At 47.4% G+C, this 19,943-nt stretch overlaps 1 protein-coding gene across 1 annotated transcript in view; it reads right to left on the bottom strand.

The window, feature by feature from the left end:
• The window catches only part of ATCAY (ATCAY, caytaxin), a 45,393-nt gene extending 30,396 nt beyond the window's left edge, over positions 1-14,997 (bottom strand). The window contains exon 1 of the mRNA XM_023512606.1: positions 14,921-14,997. Coding sequence (XP_023368374.1) covers positions 14,921-14,997 — 77 coding nt within the window. The remainder of the gene's footprint in view (positions 1-14,920) is intronic.
• Positions 14,998-19,943: the final 4,946 nt, after the last annotated feature.

Below are 19,943 nucleotides of genomic sequence, written 5' to 3'. Positions count from 1 at the left end.
CTCCCATGGATGAAAAAGGTTATAACAGAAGAGTGTCCAAAGGAAATGGAAACATCCACACAAAAACATACTTGAGGCTCGACGCCTGTGGCTCTAGCGGCTAAGGCACCAGCCACATACACCTGAGCTGATGGGTTCGAATCCAACCTGGGCCCACCAAACAACAATGACAGCTGCAAGCAAAAAATAGACAGGCTTTGTGGTGGGCACCTGTGATCCCAGCTACTTGAGAGGCTGAGGCAGGAGACCCGCTTGAGCCCAGGAGTTGGAGGTTGCTGTGAGCTGTGATGTCATGGCACTCTACCCAGGGCGACAGCTTGAGGCTCTGTCTCCAAAAAAAAACCCCTCATAATGAATGTGCATAGCAGCATGATTCATAAAAGCCCATAAGTAGAAACAACCCAAGTGTCCATCAAGGGATGGATGGATACGTAAAATGTGGTCCATACACACACAGGAGCATCATTCAGCCATGAAAAGGAAGGCGGTCCTGACACAGGGTACAGCATGGACAGACCTTGAAGATGTCGTGCACAATGAGGGAAGCAGCCACAGAAGGAAACACAGTATGTTGCTGCATTTATGTGAAATGTCCAGAACAGGCAGATCCACAAAGACTGGACCTGGATTTTGTGGTTACCAGGGGCTGGGGGTTTGGGGGCGACTTAATAGAACGCAGTTTCCTTTTGAAGTGATGAAAATATCTTTGAACTAGATAGAGATGGTGGTAGTACAACCTTGTGGGTGTACTAAATGCCAGTGAATCGTGCACTTTAAAATGGTTAATTTATGTGGTTAATTTAAATGGTTAAAGTCAGAAGAAGGTTTTAAAGAGACACACTGAGGCTGAAGAGTCAACTCACACCTAAGTGCCTGATATGTAAGAAACACATTATCCACTTACAACATTACCGAAATGCTGCCACAGAATTGCAGACTGACAGCTGATGCACCAAACCTAGCTGTGTCCTGCCCACACAGCATTCAAAAACCTTTTACATTTGCTGTTGAATCAGAGATGTGACACAAAAGGCCTAGATTTCCATCTTCTTGAGTCAGGAGACCTTTCCTTCCCAACGGATAACAATCTAACAATCAGCAGGGATTGTCCTCTGATGCTCTCCTGGGTGTCAGAATTTCCCTCAGACTTCTTTCTCTGCCTTCCCAGCACCCATCAGCATCTGAGTTTCCAGTGCCTCTTGTAGAATCATCTAGAAACATAACTTATGCAGGATATCCACCATGTACCACACTATGGGATTGTCACGGCATGTTCTTATTTATTCCATAAAATAACCGTATGAAGCAGGTAGATGCCCACTGTACAGAGGAGGAAAATTAGGCTGGGTGAGAAAATCCTGCCCAAGTTGAACTGTTCAAGGAGGCAGAGCTGGGATTCCGTCCCCTGACACCAGCCCCAAGCACTTTGTCATTGTGCTCGACTGCCCCCTTCTGCCCAATTGGCGCATGTGCATGAACTCCAATGAGAACAAAAAAATGTCCACCAGCTGTCCAGCCACCAACTCCTTCTGCCAGAGGGAAACTCTTCTTATTTTGCAGCTGGCACCAGCTTGGATGCTCATCAGAATGTAACTCAGCCTTCTGACTCTGGACTGTCCATGCACATCCGACATTGGCTTCTCATTAGGTGCACCGTCACCAGGCTCCAGCTGAAACATCACACTGGGGAAGATATCCCAACAGTGCGGCACAGAAGTGGTGAGAGAGACCAAGAGGACCCAGTGCTGGGCGGTGCCTTCTCTCTGAGCCTCAGTTTCCTTATCAGTAAAATGGGAACAGTGTTGACACCTACTCTTCATTCATTCAACAAATATAGTCACGTGTAATGGGGAATGCATTGTTAGGCAATTACTGTAGGCTTTTGTAACACAAAGGTATTTCTGTATCTAAATAGAGGAAAGGTACAGTAAAAATATGATATCAAAGATAGAACAGGTTCACCTGTATAGGGCACTTGGCATGAATGGAGCTGGTAGGACTAGAAGTTGCTCTGGGTGAGTCAGTGAGTGAATGCAAAGGCCCAGGGCATCATTGTGGACCATCGCATGTGTCCGTCCAGTGCTTTACAAACCTGTACACTTAGGCCACCCTAAAGTTATGCAAAAGTCAAGTAATTGTGCTACAATGTTGCAGTGGTCACAATGCCACTAAGGGGCAGGAGTTTTTCAACTCCATTATAATGCCAAGAGACCACAGTTGTGTAACGTGGCCCACCACTGTATGAGACAGATGCAGGGGTCTGGGCTAACGAGTGTCCAGTTTGGAGGGCAATCTGGGTGACTTTCAGCGTCAACACCAAGTAACAGCACCCAGTTATTTGATCAGGCAGTAGTCTAGATGTTGCTGTACTTTGTGGATGTGGTTAACATCTGCAGTTGTTGACTAAGTCAAGAGGATTTTCCTCAACTATTGATCTCAAGGCCTTCAGAGCAAACACTGAGGTTTGCCTGAGGGAGAAGAAATTCTGCCTCTAGACTGCAACACCACTTTCTGCCTTAGAGTTGCCCTGCAGGTTTCAGACTTGCCCCCCAACCCTCACAATTGTGCTAGCCGATTTCTTGAAACAAATCATATGTGTATAAGGACAACATCAAGAAGTAGGCACAGGCTCAGTGCCTGTGGCTTAAGTGGCTAAGGCGCCAGCCACATGCACCTAAGGTCGCGGGTTTGAATCTAGGCCGGGCCCACCAAAACAACGATGACGGCTGCAACCAAAAAAAATAAATAATAACCAGGCATTGTGGCGGGTGCCTGTGGTCCCAGCTACTTGGGAGGCTGAGGCAGGAGACTCGCTTAAGCCCAGGAGTTGGAGGTTGCTGTGAGCTGTGATGCCACAGTACTCTACCAGGGCGGATAGCTTGAGGCTCTGTCTCAAAAAAAAAAAGAAGAAGTAGGCACATAAACAAAGCAGATGTGAGACTTATGACAAAGAAAATGAACAAAACAGAGGTGGAGAGAGAGGAAATCATTTCTGGGGTGGTCAGGGAAGGCTTCCTTGAGGAGGTGACTTTTACGTGGAGACTGGGAGAAAGGCACCCCAGATGGAAGGAACAGCTGGGGCAAAGGTGAGTCAGGGAACAGATCAGAAAGTAGACCAGGGTGCCTGGCACACAGAGAACACTGAGGGTGGGAAGGAGGCAGGGCAGGGACATGGGGTGTCATGGCGGTAGGATGTTGTCATGAGGCTGAGGCACCTGGTACAGCCTCCAAACACAGCAGTTCAACAAAGGTTTGAGATTACAGGACCCAGAGAAGCTGACTCTAGCCCACTGTTTCCCAACTGGTAGTGCAAATGCCCACCCTGCTCGTTCACAGATCTGTAGTTTTTCAAGCCCAGGTGAGCCTGTTATTTCCCCAAGCCCCGGGAAAACCTCAAATATCCAGACCTGCAGATCTCCTAGGGGCCCAAGGTATAGCAGGTGGCTCTCTGTGGAGCTCATGCACAAACCCTGTGACAGGCCACTCAGGGAAGAAGTGTGTGTGTGGGGGTGTCCCCTCACATGCAAAGTGCACCGCATGGCTTTATCCTTCCACAGTGGCCTGCATTGTGTCCTCCCCAACAAAGAAATGCATCCAAATCCCCATGCCCGGTCCTGTGAGCAGGAGGACAGGACATTTGGATGTCATGAAGTTAAGAGGAGGTTGTACCAGAGTAGAATGAGCCCTACATCCAATGGCAATATCTTTATAAGATGAGAGAAGTTTAGGCAGAGACACAAAGGGGGGAAGGCCACGTGTGACAATGAAGGCAGAGATTGGAGTGACACAGCCACAACCAAGGAGCAGCAAGCATTGCTGGCCACCACTGGAAGCTGGAAGAGGCAAAGAAGAATCTTCCCCCAGAGTCTTTTTGTTTTTGTTTTTGAGACAGAGTCTCAAGCTGTCACCCTGGGTAGAGTGCCATGGTGTTACAGCTCACAGCAACCTCAAACTGTTGGGATCAAGTGATTCTCTTGCCTCAGCCTCCTAAGTAGCTGGGACTACAGGGGCCCGCTACAACATCTAGCTGTTTGTTGTTGTTGCAATTGTCATTGTTGTTTAGCAGGCCCGGGTCCCGTTTGAACCAGCCAGCCCCAATGTATGTAGCCAGCGCCCTGCCCACTAAGCTAGGGTCGCCGCCCAAACCCACCACCCCCAGAGTCTTTAGCAAGAGCTGACCCTGTGGACACCTTGAGTCTAGATTTGTGGCCTCCAGAATGGTAAGGGAATAACTTTCTACTGTTTTGAGCCACCTAGTTTGTGGTACTGGGTTGTAACAGCACAACCAGGAAACCCAGGCCCCCTCTCAGGGCATGTGCACATCCTAGTAACAACCAAGCTAGGTAGGAATCATCACCCATGCTGCAAGTTTGGTGAAGGTAGGTTCTTTGCATGGTCTCAGGGCCTCCTGCAGACACTTGTCAATTACAAAAGAGAAAATAGCCTTCTCAGAGATGGGACCAGCGCTGAGCTAGCTTATTATCAGCCCACATCAGAAGAGTGGGACAGTTTGACATCAGCTGCCTCTTACCTAAAACACACATCTGATAGTGAGGAAACATCAAACACACACACAGCGAAGGCGTTCTCTGAAGTAGCCATCTGATACTTTCTAAATGTTCAGGTTATCACAGACAGAGAAGGGCTCTGGAATTGCTCCATGCTAAAGGAGGCCCACCCCAGGGAGACCCAGAACCCAATGTGTTGAAGGGTCCCAGGTGAGCTTTGGGGTGGGGCTGAGCTAAATGGCCTTACGAGACATCAGTGGACAATCAAGGTGAAATTTTGTATGCGGACAACCGTATTGTATGTTGTAAAATTTCCTGATTATGATGATTGCATTGTGTGTATGTCAGAAAGTATTACATCAATTCTTCCTTGTTTTGAGGAAATACATGCAGAAGTATTTAGGGAGCATTGTGTCTGCAATTTCTTTTCTTTTCTTTTTTTTTTTTTTTTGAGACAGAGCCTCAAGCTGTCCCCCTGGGTAGAGTGCCGTGGCATTACAGCTCACAGCAACCTCCAACTCCTGGGCTCAAGCGAGTCTCTTGCCTCCGCCTCCCAAGTAGCTGGGACCACAGGCGCCCGCCACAACGCCCGGCTATTTTTTGGTTGCAGCTGTCATTGTTGTTTGGCGGGTCCGGGCTGGGGATTCGAACCCGCCATCTTAGGTGTACGTGGCTGGCACCTTAGCCGGTTGAGCTATAGGCGCCAAGACTGCAATTTATTTTCTTTCTTTCTTTTTTTTTTTTTGAGACAGAGCCTCAAGCTATCCCCCTGGGTAGAGTGCTGTGGCTTCACAGCTCACAGCAACCTCCAACTCCTGGGCTCAAGTGAGTCTCCTGCTTCAGCCTCCCAAGTAGCTGGGACCACAGGTGCCCACCACAACGCCCGGCCATTTTGGGATTGCAGCCGTCATTGTTGTTTGGTGGGTCCAGGCTGGATTCGAACCTGCCACCTTAGGTATATGTGGCTGGCGCCTTAGCCACTTGAGCCACAGGCACTGAGCCTGCAGTTTATTTTCAAATAATTAGAAAATATACATACATGGAAACACACACATATTTATTATACACTTGACCTTGAACGACTCAGGATTGGGGGGGGGGGGCACTAACCTCTGCACAGCTGAAAATCCACATATAATTTAACTTCCCCAAATTGAATTACTGATAGCCTCCTCTTGATGGGAAACCTCAGTGCTAACAAAAGTTGAGGAACACGGATTTTGTTTGTTATGTGGATTGTATACTGTATTCTTACCTTACATTTCTTAATGTTATTACGAAAATCGTAAGGAAGAAAAAATACATTAACAGTTCAGTACTGTATTTATCAGTACCATAAGTTTCTGTCATCTGTTCACAAGCTGAATCATCTGTCTGAAATGGAAGACAATCATTCAATTTACAGTACAGACAAAACAATTCAACTTTTTCTTATCATGTTATGATTTTCCAGCATCACCAGTGGCACTTACATATGGGTCCCCTGGTGCTGTTCAAGGTTTATGGTATTGTGCTAAACACAATGAAAAATACATGAAAACCCCAAGAGACCGCATTTTACTGTAATACCAGAGAACGAGCTGCTCGTGTGGAGACAATTAGCGTTGTGTGGTGTGGCACTCACTGTAGTAGAAGCAGGAGGTGGCCATGGAATGATGATGGGAGTATGGCACGTAATACCATTAATTTTATACAGTTGTGATTTACTACTGCACCTTTGTGTTTGCTTACACTTCCTTAGGCTGTGAATGGTGCCGTGTGTTGTCTGTGTTTGGATACATATCTTTTGCCAAATTTCAACACTCTGTAATAGATGTGTGCACATTTTATGGTTGTAAATGATGAAATAGACTCAGACCTACATATATTTTATGTATTTTAATTTTTTCTCATTTAAAAATTTTTTTGACATATCTAACTTTTTTCTTACTATTTTTCTTAATTTTTCTAGGCTATGTGGTTCCTCTGCGAGTTTCTTCAAATTGTTGGAAATTTCAAAAACATTCCAATGTGTTTGTTTTGTTGTTTTTTTTTTGAGACAGGAGCCTCAAGCTGTCCCCCTGGGTAGAGTGCTGTGGCATGTCAGCTCACAGCAACCTCCAACTCCTGGGCTCAAGCGAGTCTTCTGCCTCTGCCTCCCAAGTAGCTGGGACCACAGGTGCCCGCCACAACGCCCGGCTATTTTTTGGTTGCAGCTGTCATTGTTGTTTGGCGGGCCCAGGCTGGATTCAAACCCGCCACCTTAGGTGTACGTGGCTGGCGCCTTAGCCACTTGAACCACAAGCGCCCAGCCTTGTTTTGTTGTTTTTACTGAGACAGACTCTCACTTTGTCACCCTCAGTAGAGTGCTGTGGCGTCATAGCTCACAGCAACCTCAAACTCTTGGGCTCAAGCGATTCTCTTGCCTCAACTTCCCTAGTGTCCGCCACAGTGCCTGGCTTTTTTTGTTTGTTTGTTTAGCAGGCCCAGGCCAGGTTCGAACCCACCAGCCCTGGAGCACGAGCCTGGCACCCTAACCACTGAGCCCAATGTATTTATTGAAAAAAAGTCTGCCTATAGTGAACCTCTACAGCTCAAACTCATTTTGTTCAGGAGTCAACTGTATACACACATACATATGTATACTACTCTCTCTATGTATATATTATATAGAAGAATAGATGGATATTGGACTCTATAGATAGACACATATACACTATGCTTTCTCTATACATATACTGTTTTCTGTATATATACACGTATGCTATTCTCTCCATACATATTGTCTCTGTGTTATTCTTTCTATATACACTATTGGTTTATTGTTCTTTTTTTAAGACAAAGTCTTTCTCTGTCACCCAGTTGAGAGACATAGCTTGCTGTAGCCTCACACTCCTGGGCTCAAGTGATCCTCCTTGCTTCAGCCTTCCAGGCAGGTGGGATTACAGATGCACACCTATATACATATTCTCTCTCTCTATATATATGTGTGTGTGTGTATGCACACACACACTATTATCTCTCTCTATACACAGTAGATCCTTTAATAACATGGGTTTGAACTTCGTGGGTCCATTTATATGTGGATTTTTTTCAACTGAACTCAGATTGAAAATACAGAATTCAAGGAATGTGAAGCCCATGTATATGGAGGGCCAACTTTTATACATGCGGATTATACAGGGCCAATCTTGGGATTTGAGTACGTGTGAATTTTGATATTGGGGGGGTCCTGGAACCAATCCCCTGTGTATATCAAGGGATAACCGTACTATGCTCTCTATATGTGCTATTCTCCATGTATATACTATGCTCTATATTATATACAGAGATAGATAAATGCTGATTTCACTCAGCTGTGTTTACATGTTTCTATACAGATACATCTATATATGATATCTTTCCATATTATATATGGAAATACAGATGGATGGATTTTGGGTGCTATCTATATGCACATGCATGCATACACACATATGCACACAGAAAACGCTAAAACAAAATGTCAACAATTGGATAATCCTAGTGTGGATATAGAGATATTCCTTACACCATTCTTATAATTTTTTTTCAAAGTTTGGAATTATATCAAAATAAAAAGTTACAAACAAACAAAACCCAGACCTCTTGGTGGTGAAGGAAAAAGGCTGATGTAGTGGTCCCCAACATTTTTGGCACCAGGGACTGGTTTCATGGAAGATAATTTTTCTATGGACAGAAGCAAGGGGGATGGGACAGGAAGTGGATCTCAGGCAGTGATGCTGTGCAGCCCCATACTGGTCCATGTTCTGGGGGTTGGGGACCATAAGCCTAAGGCACCCATTGGACTAACCCTATATCTGCTCCTCCTCGGCAGTGAGACCCTGACAGGCAGTCCCCATCCTTGGTTTCCTTGTTTGGCAAGATGTCACTCTATTGCTCAGGCTACAGTGCAATCATGGCTCCCTGAATCTTCTAGCTCCTGGACTCAAGTGAGCCTCCCACTTCAACCTACTTCCACTGGGCTCAGGGCCTTTGCACATGCTGCTCTCTCTGCTTGGAATGGGTGCCCTCTACTCCCAGCCTCCTTCCCTAGTTCAACCCTCCTCATTCTTCCCAGCTGAGAATCAGACTCCACTGAGGGACTCTTTTTTTGATTTTTTTGTAGAGACAGAGTTTCACTTTATCTCCCTTGGTAAAGAGTGCTGTGGCATCACACAGCTCACAGCAACCTCCAACTCCTGGGCTTAGGCAATTCTCTTGCCTCAGCCTCCTGAGTAGCTGGGACTACAGGCGCCTGCCACAACGCCCGGCTATTTCTTTGTTGCAGTTTGGCCAGGGCCGGGTTTGAACCCGCCACCCTCCGTATATGGGGCTGGCGCCCTACCCATTGAGCCACAGGCGCTACCCACCCAGGGACTCTTGAAGTGCCATGAACCCAACTGTCATCTTGAATTGGGTTGTGAGGGCATACAGGACAGCTAGACAGTTGGTGCTTGTTATTAGAATGAATACATGGAGAAATCGAGGCAGCAAGCTAGTTAATCTCCAGGCTGCTCTCAGCTCTAGCTCCATAGGAGTCTGCAGAAGGGCAAGGAGGGAAAAAGCCAAGGAAAAGGATGGAAGGGCAGAGAGCACCGAGCTCTGACATCCCTCTGGGAAGCGCACCGCCCCCACACCAGGGCGGGGATCCTTGAGCTGGAAGGACTACAAGCTGTCTGGCACCAGACAGAGGTGCCTATGTGTGGCTGCAGCTGGGCGTTGCACCAAGGAGCTGCACTCATTCTTCCAGAGATGAGAAGGACAGCAGCCTCGTGCATGAAGCTCCATGTTGGCACAGGCACGGCTCACAGCCCAGGGCTGCACAGCAACGCCACTGTCCTGGAAACACTGAGCTACTAAACCGGGAGAGGAACCCCCTGCAGCTGAGAAAAGTCCATTTGAAAGACACTCTCCACCCCTTCCAGACTGGCCTCCAGTTCACATTTGCAGCTGCCTTTAGCCCCACTTTTGTCTCACTAAGAAGGCTTAGGTGAGGGGCTAGGTTTTCTAAATTAAAACAATTTTTTTTCTTTCTTTCAGACAGGATATCCCTCTGTTGTTCAGGTTAGAATGCACCGCAGCTCACTGCAACCTCAATCTCCTGGGCTCAAGCAATCCTCCCACTTTGGCCTCTAGAATAGCTGGGACTACATGTGTACACCACACCTGGCTAATTTTGAAATTTTTCATACAGACAGGGTCTTGCTATGTTGCTCAGGCTGGCTGAAACCTCAAGCAATTCTCCCACCTCAGCCTCCAAGAGTGCTGGACCAGGAAAACTTTTTAAGATTTTGGTGGAAAAATAGCGAACAAGATACAAGCTAATAATAATAGTAATAGTAGGGATGATCAGTTACTTGTACAGCCTTCATTATTTCAAGAGCCTATCTCTGCTGTTTGATCTAAATCTCATGATAATTTATTTATTATTATTCATATTTTACAGTTAAGAAAACAAGAAGCACTAGGATGCCCAAAAAGTTGCCCCAGGTGGCAGAGCAAACCTGTTGGGGAACTGGGATTTGCCCCAGGGCCATCTGCTTCTGAAGCTTATTTCTTATAATATTAGAGATAATATTAGAATATTAGAAATAATCTAATATTATTTCTTATAATATTAGAATGTATAGCGAAAGGTCTGTGCTGAGTCATAGAGGATATTTTTATGTCTACAATGGTTTGGGGTTTTCTGCCTTGAGACAGAAGGTTGATGAAGGTTTTCAAAGTTGATGCCTAGGACAAGTTGAAGGTTTTCAAAGCTGATGCTTTGGTCTTGGCAGAGGCCAGAGTTCATGGGGACAGGAGAGTGATGCTGAGGACTGGACAGAGACTCCTTGGGAAGCCAGGCTGCTGCTGGGAGAAACTCACAGAATTCACACTATCTGATTCCATCTTTTACACATGGGGAAACTGAGGCCTTAAATATTTCTCTGGGCACACCAGGAGCAAGTGACTGCCTTAAAACCATTTCTTTCTCATTCCAGAGTATTCCTAAGACCTCACTCTGTTGCCCTGGAGTGTGGTAGCCTTATCACAGCTCACTGCAACCTCAAACTCCTGGGCTCAGGGATCCTCTTGTCTCAGCCTCCTGAGCAGCTGAGGCACCCATCACAATGCTCAGCTATTTTTAGAGACAGGGTCTTGCTCTTGCTTAGGCAGGTCTCAAACTCCTGAGCTCAAGTAATCCACCCACCTCAGCCTCCCAGAAGGCTAGGATTACAGGCATGAGCCACCATACCTGGTCTAAACTCCTGGGTTTTTTTTGAGCCAGAACCTCAAGCTGTCCCCCTAGGTAGAGTGCCGTGGCATCACAGCTCACAGCAACCTCCAACTCCTGGGCTCAAGCGAGTCTCCTGCCTCCACCTCCCAAGTAGCTGGGACCACAGGCACCTGCCACAACGCCTGGCTATTTTTTGGTTGCAGCCGTCATTGTTGTTTTGGCGGGTCCAGGCTGGATTCGAACCTACCACCTTAGGTGTACGTGGCTGGCGCCTTAGCCACTTGAGCCACAGGCGCCGAGCCTAAACTCCTGGTTTTAAGCAATCCTCCTGCGTTGGCCTCACAAAATGTTAGCATTACAAGCATGAGTCACCATGCCCAGTCCGGTGACTCTATATAGTCAGGCATTATTCTTATTTATATTGAATTAAAAAGGAGAAGGAAATTGCAAAGGTGAATGAATAGGCGCTATAAGCGCTGACCAAGGAACCATCTCTGTGATGAAACTCCCATGGACATTGGTACCAGGCAGACAAGAGAGTCTCAGCTACTCTAAGAATAGGCACCTCTGGCTAGAAAGAAACACACACATGTGCCCAGATTCAGAAGCCTGGAAGTGACTAGATTCAGAAGAGGGCTGAAGTCCTTTAATATGGGAAGCCATCTTCCACAGTGGGTGTCCACTCCCACTTGGATATGAATTGACAAGAAGCTATCAACCTCCTATATCATCCCACTTCATTTCCAAGAAGACCTATCATTTTAAAGCATTCTTCTGTATTGCCTTTCAACTTGTCTTTTTCAGCCTTGTTCATTCAGCCTAGTTCTGCTCTCAGGAACCTTCCCAGAATGAAATTTTTCTGGAGCTGGAGATTCTTTGTCAAATTTTCTCTTTGAAGGCTGAACACATCCAGTCCTTTTGACAATACCTCCCCAGATAGTTTATATAATTAACTCTTTGACCTCGTGGCCTGGGAATGAATTCCTTGTGGCTATGACACTATGCTACTCAAAGAGAGGGATGAGCAGTTGTCTCCACTCAAGAAATCAGAATCATGCACCTTGGATGCAAGCAGTGGCTCAAACCTATAATTCCAGCACTTTGGGAGGCGGAGGCAGGAGGATTGCTTGAGTCCAGGAGTTTGAGACCAGCCTGGGCAACATAGCAAGACCCTATGTCTAAAAAAAAATATTTTAAGGCTGGGTACAATGGCTCACGCCTAGCCACTCTGGGAGGCTGAGATAGGTGGATCTCCTGAGCTCAGAAGTTTGAGACCAGCTTGAACAAGAGCAAGACTCCATCTCTACTAAAAAAAAACATAGAAAAACTAGCCAGGCATTATGGCAGGTGCCTGTAGTCCCAGATACTCTGGAGGCTAAGACAAGAAGATCTCTTGAGCCCAAGAGTTTAAAGTTGCTGTGAGCTATGACACTATGCCACTCTACCCAGGGTAACAGGGTGAGACTTTGTCTCAAAAAAATTTTTTTTAATTAGCAGGCCATGATAGTGCACACATGTAGTCCCAGCTACTTGGGAGGTTGAGGCAGAAGGATCAGATCACTTAAGCCCGGGATTTAGAGGCTGCAGTGAGCTCTCACCTCTGCACTCCAGCCTAGATGACAGAGCAAGATCCTGTCTCAAAAAAAAAAAAAAAAAAAGATCATGCATCTTAGTAGCAAATGCATACAGCTTCCTTTCCTGCATGATTTTTTAAAAATTTCTGTCAGTGATTGTTACCCATTCACCTAATATCTATTGAGCACCAGCTATATGCCAGGCATTATTGTCACGTTGGGATGCAGTAGTGATCAAAACAAAGATCTCAGGCGGTGCCCATGGCTCAGTGAGTAGGATGCCAGACCTATATACCAAGGGTGGTGGGTTCAAACCTGGCCCCGGCCAAACTGCAACAAAAGAATAGCTGGGTATTGTAGTGGGTGCCTGTAGTCCCAGCTACTTGGGAGGCTGAAGCAAGAGAATTGCGGAAGCCCAAGAGCTGGATGTGCTGTGAGCTGTGATGCCATGGTACTCTACCAAGGGTGACAAAGTGAGACTCTGTCTCTAAAAAAAGCAACAAAGATCTCTGCTCTTGGGGGTACTCTGTTTGGGGGAGCGTTCAGCATATCAGGTGGTGTAGTGTCTCCCTAACTAAATACTATGAACTTAATGTCTTTAAACAACGCATATTCTTCCTTGTATAAATCTAGAGGCCAGAAGTATCCCTGAAATCAGTTTCACTATGCAGGGCTGGTTTCTCCTGGGGGACCCAAGGGAGAACCTGTCTCTCGCCTTTTCCAGCATCTGGAACCTGTATCCCTCAGCTTAGGGCCCCTTCACCCCCTTCAGAGCCAGTGGCACAGTATCTGCCACTATTCTTTCTCTATCTCTGACCCTCTTGCCTCCTCATGTAAGGACCCTGTGAGGACACTGGACCACTGGAGTAACCCAAATCATCTCCTCATTTTAAGATCCTTAACTTAATCACATTTGCACAGTGGCTTTTGCCAGGTAAGGTAACAGTCACAGGTTCCAGGGATCAGGATGTATGGCTAACTTTGTGGAGGGTCATGATTCAGGAGGGAGAAAATTCAGGAAATTGAGGAAGAGGTAATGAAGGGGCCATAGAGACTCTCACCAAAAAGGTGGCCCATGGGCAGAGATCTGAATTAAGCAGGCAGGCTGAGCATCTGCAAACAACATTCAGGGCTGGGGGATAACAGCCAGTGCAAAGTCTGAAGGTGAGGTAAGCCAGTCAAGAAGCCACTGCAGCTTCAGGGGATGGAAGAGTGAGGGGAAGTAAGGTTGAAGACCCAAGGGGAGGCTAGACACTGAATTTTCAATGGAACAGGCATTACCTGAGGGTTTTTGGTTTTTGTTTTTTTTGGACAGAGTGTCACTCTATCACCTGGGTAGAGTGCCAGGACTCTCTCGTCATAGCTCATAGCAACCTCAAACTCATGGGCTCAGCCTCCTGAGTAACTGGTACTACAGGTGCCCACCACAACACCCTGGTGGTTCTCCTGTTTTTGTTTTTTTTTTCCTTAAGAGACAGAATCTTACTTTGTCACCCTCAGTAGAGTGCTGTAATGTCACAGCTCACAGCAACCTCCAGCTCTTGGGCTTAACCAATTCTCTTGCCTCAGCTTCCCAAGTAGCTGGGACTACAGGTGTCCGCCATAACGCCCGGCTATTTTTTGGTTGCAGTTTGGCGGGGGCTGGGTTTGAACCTACCACCTTCAGTACATGGCGTCGGCGCCCTACTCACTGAGCCACAGGCACCGCCCAGTTTTCCTGTTTTTAATAGAGCCAGGGTCTTGCTCTTGCTTAGGCTGGTCTCAAATTCTTGAGCTCAACAATCTACCCACTTCGGCCTTCAAGAGTGCTAGGATTACAGGTACAGGTATAAGCCACAAAGACCGCCCCCTCCTCCTTTTTCTTTTATTGAGATAGGGTCTTGCTCTGTCCTCTAGGCTGGAGTGCAGTGGCACTATCATAGCTCACTGCAGCCTCAAAGTCCTGAGCTCAAGGGATCTTCCTGCCTCAGACTCCCAAGTATCTTGGACTACAGGTGTCTGCTACCAACTTGGCTAATGTTTCTATGTTTTGTAGAGACAGGGTATCCCTATGCTGCTCAGGCTGGTCTCAAACTCCTGACCTGAAGCAAACCTCCTGCTTTGGCCTCCTAAAGTGCTGAGATTACTGGCCTGAGCCACTGCCCCTAGTCTGCCTGGGTTTTAAGCTAGGGTAGGACAGGGTTCCTCTTGCTGCTGCATGTAAAAATATGCTCTCACCTGGCTTCATGGAGCCCCAGGTAAGAATATTATTGTGGTATCAGGGGAATAGTTTTAGGAGAACGTTTAGAATTCTTAAAATAATGTAGGATTGGGAGCTCTTTTGGAGCTTTGGGTGGGGAGAAAGCAATCTTAAATCTCCATAATTTACTTGGCCCAGACTAGTCTGCTGAGTTCACAGTGAAGTCTTACACACATGGTCTCACCTGTCAAAGAATGTGGAGGTGAAAACAAGTGGATTAGAACCAGGCCAGCCTCTGACAAGTTCCCTTTTAGAGACACCTGGCCAGCCAGCAGTTCCAGAAAACTTTCACTGTCCACTGCAGTATTCCCTACATCCCACCTGGGAGAAGCACAGGGCCTAGCTCCTTCATGCTGACTCAGGAGCCTGCAAGTCCTACCTGGGAAGATCCTCGTCCTGCCATTCCTCTTTCACATCCACATTTTCCATCCGGAGTGTGGCTTCAGTGGTCCCCATGGGAACCAGAAAGAGGTACCGTCTTGAAGCAGGGATGAGCTTTGAAGGGGAACCGAACAACGAGTTTTACTGCACAATATTCATAACAACAGTTTACCCACCCACGTGCAGCACCTCCCTGAGGCTCCCTTGTTTTACAGATGAGAAGACAGAGGCATAGAGCGCTGAGAAAACCCAGTGGATCTAGAGTTCGAACTTAAATGAAGGTCTGAGGCTTTAGGTAAAGCACCCCGCCCTTGGAACCTCAGAACTCTACCCTCTTCAAGGACAGCCATAATCCAAATAGACTCATCCTTCCTCTCTTACCTTGTACCTCAACTGGGAAGCAATAAATCCAAACACTCCTTTTTACTGAAGTGTGAATGACTGGTATGCTTAAACTTACCTCCTTTCTAAGAGTTCCTGATTAACTGTAGCTCATCTCTACCTGTCACCTTTACCAAGCCACCTGCTCTGCCCCTCTGTCCTCCTGAAAAGAACCAAGTCCTAACAACCTGCAGACCTTTGGACTAACAAAGGCAGTGTGGAAAGAGATCATCACCACCAAACACAAAATGCCCATTTTGTTTTATTGTTCTGAGTATCCCACAGTGGGTGGGGAACTCTTTGTGGTGATCAAGGCAATATCGGAGCTACCAAGTGAGACTGAATTTGGATCTGTCCTGGGGCATGGCAGACTCTCATACTATTCACCTCTCTGGGGCTCAGTTTCCCTGTCTGTAAATAAAATAATTGAATGAGAGATGACCTCTCTGATGACTTCTAGGCATAACATCCCAGGATCTCGGGTGGCACCTGTGGTTCGGTGGGCAAGGCACCAGCCCCATATACTGAGGGTGGCAGGTTCAAACCTGGCCCCGGCCAAACTGCAACAAAAAAGTAGCCAGGCATTGTGGCAGGTGCCTTTGTCCCAGCTACTCGGGAGTCTGAGGTAAGGGAATCACCTAAGCCCAGGAGTTGGAGGTTGCTGTGAGCTGTGATGCCACAGCACTCTACCATGGGTGATAAAGTGAAACTGTCTCTACAAATAATAATAATAATAATAACATTCCGGGATCTTATTCCAGGAGAGATTTAAAACCAATGGTTTTTACACCAGGGGGCGATTCTGCCATCCCTTCCCCACTCCCAGTGCCATTTGGCAATGTCTAGAGGCATTTTGTTTATCATAACTGGGGGTGGCAGTGCTCTAGGGTGGAGGCCAGTGATGGTGTTCAACCCCTCAGCCCACCACAGCGCCTCACAATCAAGAATGACTGAGCCCTGAATGTCCATAGATCCCGGGCTGAGAAAACCTGTTTTCAAGGAAACAGCTATTTTTCTGTAAGTTCACACCTTAATGAAAGTATTGTAGGCCCCTGTTAGGCAGTCATTCCATAGCATCCTATTCTGTCACCTTGCTACCTCCTTCCATCCTCCAAATAGCTCTGTGTTGTTGTGTCCACTTTCCAGCATCCGAGGCCTCCCCCAACTCATATATGCCCCAGCTGCCCGTCTCGGCAGCCAGTGCATGGCTTACATTGTGTCATTGCCCGTTACCCACCACCCAAAGCCCAGTACATGGATGGTGGGCCTGCTTTAGAGGTTGCAGCTCAGTGAGGTAGGACCCAGAGGGAGACCAAGGCAGGTGAGTGCTCTCGGCAGGAAGCAAGAGGGGGCAGGGGATAGCTAAACTAGACCCTCCCACTCCAAGGATTTTTCACTCAGTTCTCTGTCCTGAATGTCGTCATTCATTCATGGAGGAGGGACAGTAACTCAGAATATGGGGGTGAAAAAAAATCCCTTCCGGATGCTATGGGCAATGGCAACCTGCCCAGAACCTTACTGCAAGGGAAAGTTTACATCACATCAGGAGAAATTCATTTGCTATCTGGAGGGAGTGGTCTTTGTGTCTGTCTTCCTTATCTGGAGCTAGGTGTGACCTCGGCCCCCAGGGATAATTTTCTTTAGTCCTGGGGTAGGGTGGAGTGGACCCACTGTTTAAGCCACATGTGTTGGCTCCATAATCTTCTAATTACAGAATGTGGAGGGTCCTCAGCGTACCCTGTACACTCCCGCGTTTAGATTCTGGCTTCACATTTGGGGGTGGCAAAGAAGGCAGAAAGAGGCAGGCAGGAAGGGACAGGTTAGAGGTGTTCATTTGAGCTCTGCTGTCAAATTATTAGCACATTTCACACAAGTTCTGAGAAAGAAGAGGCATCTGTGTCTTTAATCACCTCCCTCCCTCTCCACACCACAGGCAAGCCTTTATCGACACACTTAGAGAAGCTTCTCTCCAAATCCGCTGCTGGTGGCTTTCATCGTCCCTCTGGGTGTTATAAATAGGAAATGCTCGAAGGTGGGACGGGTCCATTTCAGCTGCACAGGTTTTTTATCCGCCTAAACTCTAAGCAGTGTCCTGAAAATGGTGCAAATCTCTGTCTTTGGGGGGGGGAGGGGGAACAGGGTGCGTGGAAGATGAGCCGCGCTGGTGTGTGCCCAAGGATGTGGGAGCCTCCGGCTTGTCACAAGACTGTGGTTCTCTGCTCCCACCCACCCCATCTGCTGGAAAGGGAGTTAGAAGCAGCAAATGCCTCCAGATAAAGCATCCCTGGCAGGGCTGGGAGAAAGGAAGGTACATGCACTCACCTCCGCAGCAGCGGCTTCTGCTCCTCCTCACTGGCAAACAAAGACCAGCCCTGCCCGGGTGCAGCCAGGCATCTCTCACAGTCCCCAGGCCTTCAGAGCATTGAAGAAAGAAGATGCTCACAGGGGTGGATTCTGCATCCAAGAAAGGTCACTCAGGGCAACGTGGCAAGGGCTTGGGGGGCTCTTTTGTCCAGGGGTGGGGAACACAGATCCCGGTTAGCTGTAGGTTCCCCTGCGCAGGGCTGTTGCAGCTCGGTCCTCTGTCATAATCGCTGCCTGCGCCCTGTCACTGAGATATTTTCTTCTTTCTAGCTCAGGGCTGGCAGAGGCTCCGGCTTTCTTAAGACAGTTAATTACGCTGCTTTTGTGTGCAGGGGGTTGGAGGGTGGTGGCAGTGGGGCAGGCCTGACCATAGAGTACAGCCCCCTGCCGGAATCTCGGCCTCTCCATTGGCTGAAAGGAAAGCATCTCCCAGAGCCACGACAGGGTAGATGCAGAAGTAATTTTCTGATGGCGCATCACAGATTTAAAAACAAAACAGGGAACAAACAAATAAGTAAATAGTGTGATGGCCTCATTCCTTAGAGAATAGGGGTGAGAGAAGAAGGTCTTGGTGGCACTTCTTTCAAAGGCAGCAGGCATGGGAGGCATCCCCTAACCAGGCAATGAGAGGTCCTCAGGACCCCATTTTGTAGGTCCATAAGACTCCCACGGCCACAAGCAGCTGATGGAGATGTGTGTCCTCAACTAGACTGAGTTCTGGGGAGACAGGATTTTCTCAGACAAGTTCGCCCTATGCTGCTGCTGTGGAAATAGCGCCCCCTGAAGTTGTGCATGGGGGTAGCCTCAACCTGGAGGAGTTCAAAGAGAGGCTGGAATGGTGTAGAGCTGAGAATGCAGGCCCCACAGTCAAACTAACAGTGGGCTTGAACATTAGCCTAGCCATGGATCTCACTATCCAGGCCTCAGTTTCCTCATCAATGAAGTGGAGACTTTACAGTACCAGCCTTTTAGGAAGTAATGAAATAGGGCACAGTGAGTGCTGAGTATGGTGCCAGAGCACGGGAAAGGCTTTCTATACATGTGTCTTGCTGTTGCCATTTTTTATTTTGAGACCTTGTAGCCAGTTGAATGATGCCCCCCAAAGACACATGTATGCCCCAACACTTGGAGCTTGTGAATGTGACCTTATTTGGAAAAAGCATCTTGGTAGATGGGATTAATTTAAGGATCTTGATGGATCCTTGGCTGTCCTGGATTAGGGTGGGTCCCAAATTCGGTGACAGGTATCTTAGGAGAGAAGACAGAAGACATACAAGAGGGAAAGGCTGTGTGAAGGTAAAAGCAGAGAGCAAGGTAATGCTCCTATAAGCCAAGGAACACCAGGGATTTCCTAGTTTCTACGAGAAGCCAAGAAAGACGCTTGATGTGGGTCTCCCTCAGAGAGTCTAGAAGGAACCTTGTGCAGACTTTGATTTTAGACTTCTGGCCTCCAGAACTGTGAGAGAAGACAGTGCTATTGTTTTAAGCCCCCTAATGTGTGGTGTTTTGTTACAGCAACCCCAGGAAACAAAGTATATGACCCTAAGTAAAAAGAGGTATATATTCTCTCTTGTTCCTCTTACTTACTAGGGTGATTTTTTGCCTGTTCTTTGAGTGAGTGCATCAAGTTCATTCCTACCACAGGGCCTTTGCACATGCTGTTTACTCTGCCTAGAATGCTCTCCATCAGATCTTCGTGTTATTCATGTGTCAGTTCAGAAGTTATCTCCTCAAAGGAGCCTTCCCAGATCACCCTCTACCTTGTCTATCCCCCATCCCACATCACTTCTATTCCAATGCCTGGTTGAATTTTTTATTTTTTAAGAGACAGTCTCTATCACCCTCGGTAGAGTGCCATGGCATTACAGATCACAGGAACTTCCAGCTCTTGGGCTTCGGTGATTCTCTTGCCTCAGCCTCCTGAGTAGCTGAGACTACAGGCGCCTGCCACAGTGCCCAGATATTTTTTTGTTGTTGTTGCAGTTTTTTGGCTGGGCTGGGTTTGAACCCGCCACCTCTGGCATTTGGGGCTGGTGCCCTACTCTTTTGAGCCACAGGTGCCACCCCTGGCTATTTTTTTTTTTTTTTTGCAGTTTGGCAGAGCAGGGCTGGGTTTGAACCAGCCACCCTCGGTATATGGGGCCGGCGCCCTACTCACTGAGCCACAGGCGCTGCCCTGAATTTTTTTTAAGTAGAATGAACTTTTTAAAAAGTTCTAATGGGGGCGGCGCCTGTGGCTCAGTGGGTAGGGCAGCGGCCCCATATGCTGAAGGTGG

This window comes from Otolemur garnettii, unplaced genomic scaffold, assembly GCF_000181295.1.
Source record: "Otolemur garnettii isolate 467f Iridium unplaced genomic scaffold, OtoGar3 scaffold00029, whole genome shotgun sequence".
NCBI lineage: Eukaryota > Metazoa > Chordata > Mammalia > Primates > Galagidae > Otolemur > Otolemur garnettii.
Note: the sequence above shows the minus strand (reverse complement) of the source record. Positions and strands in the feature narration are given on the sequence as shown.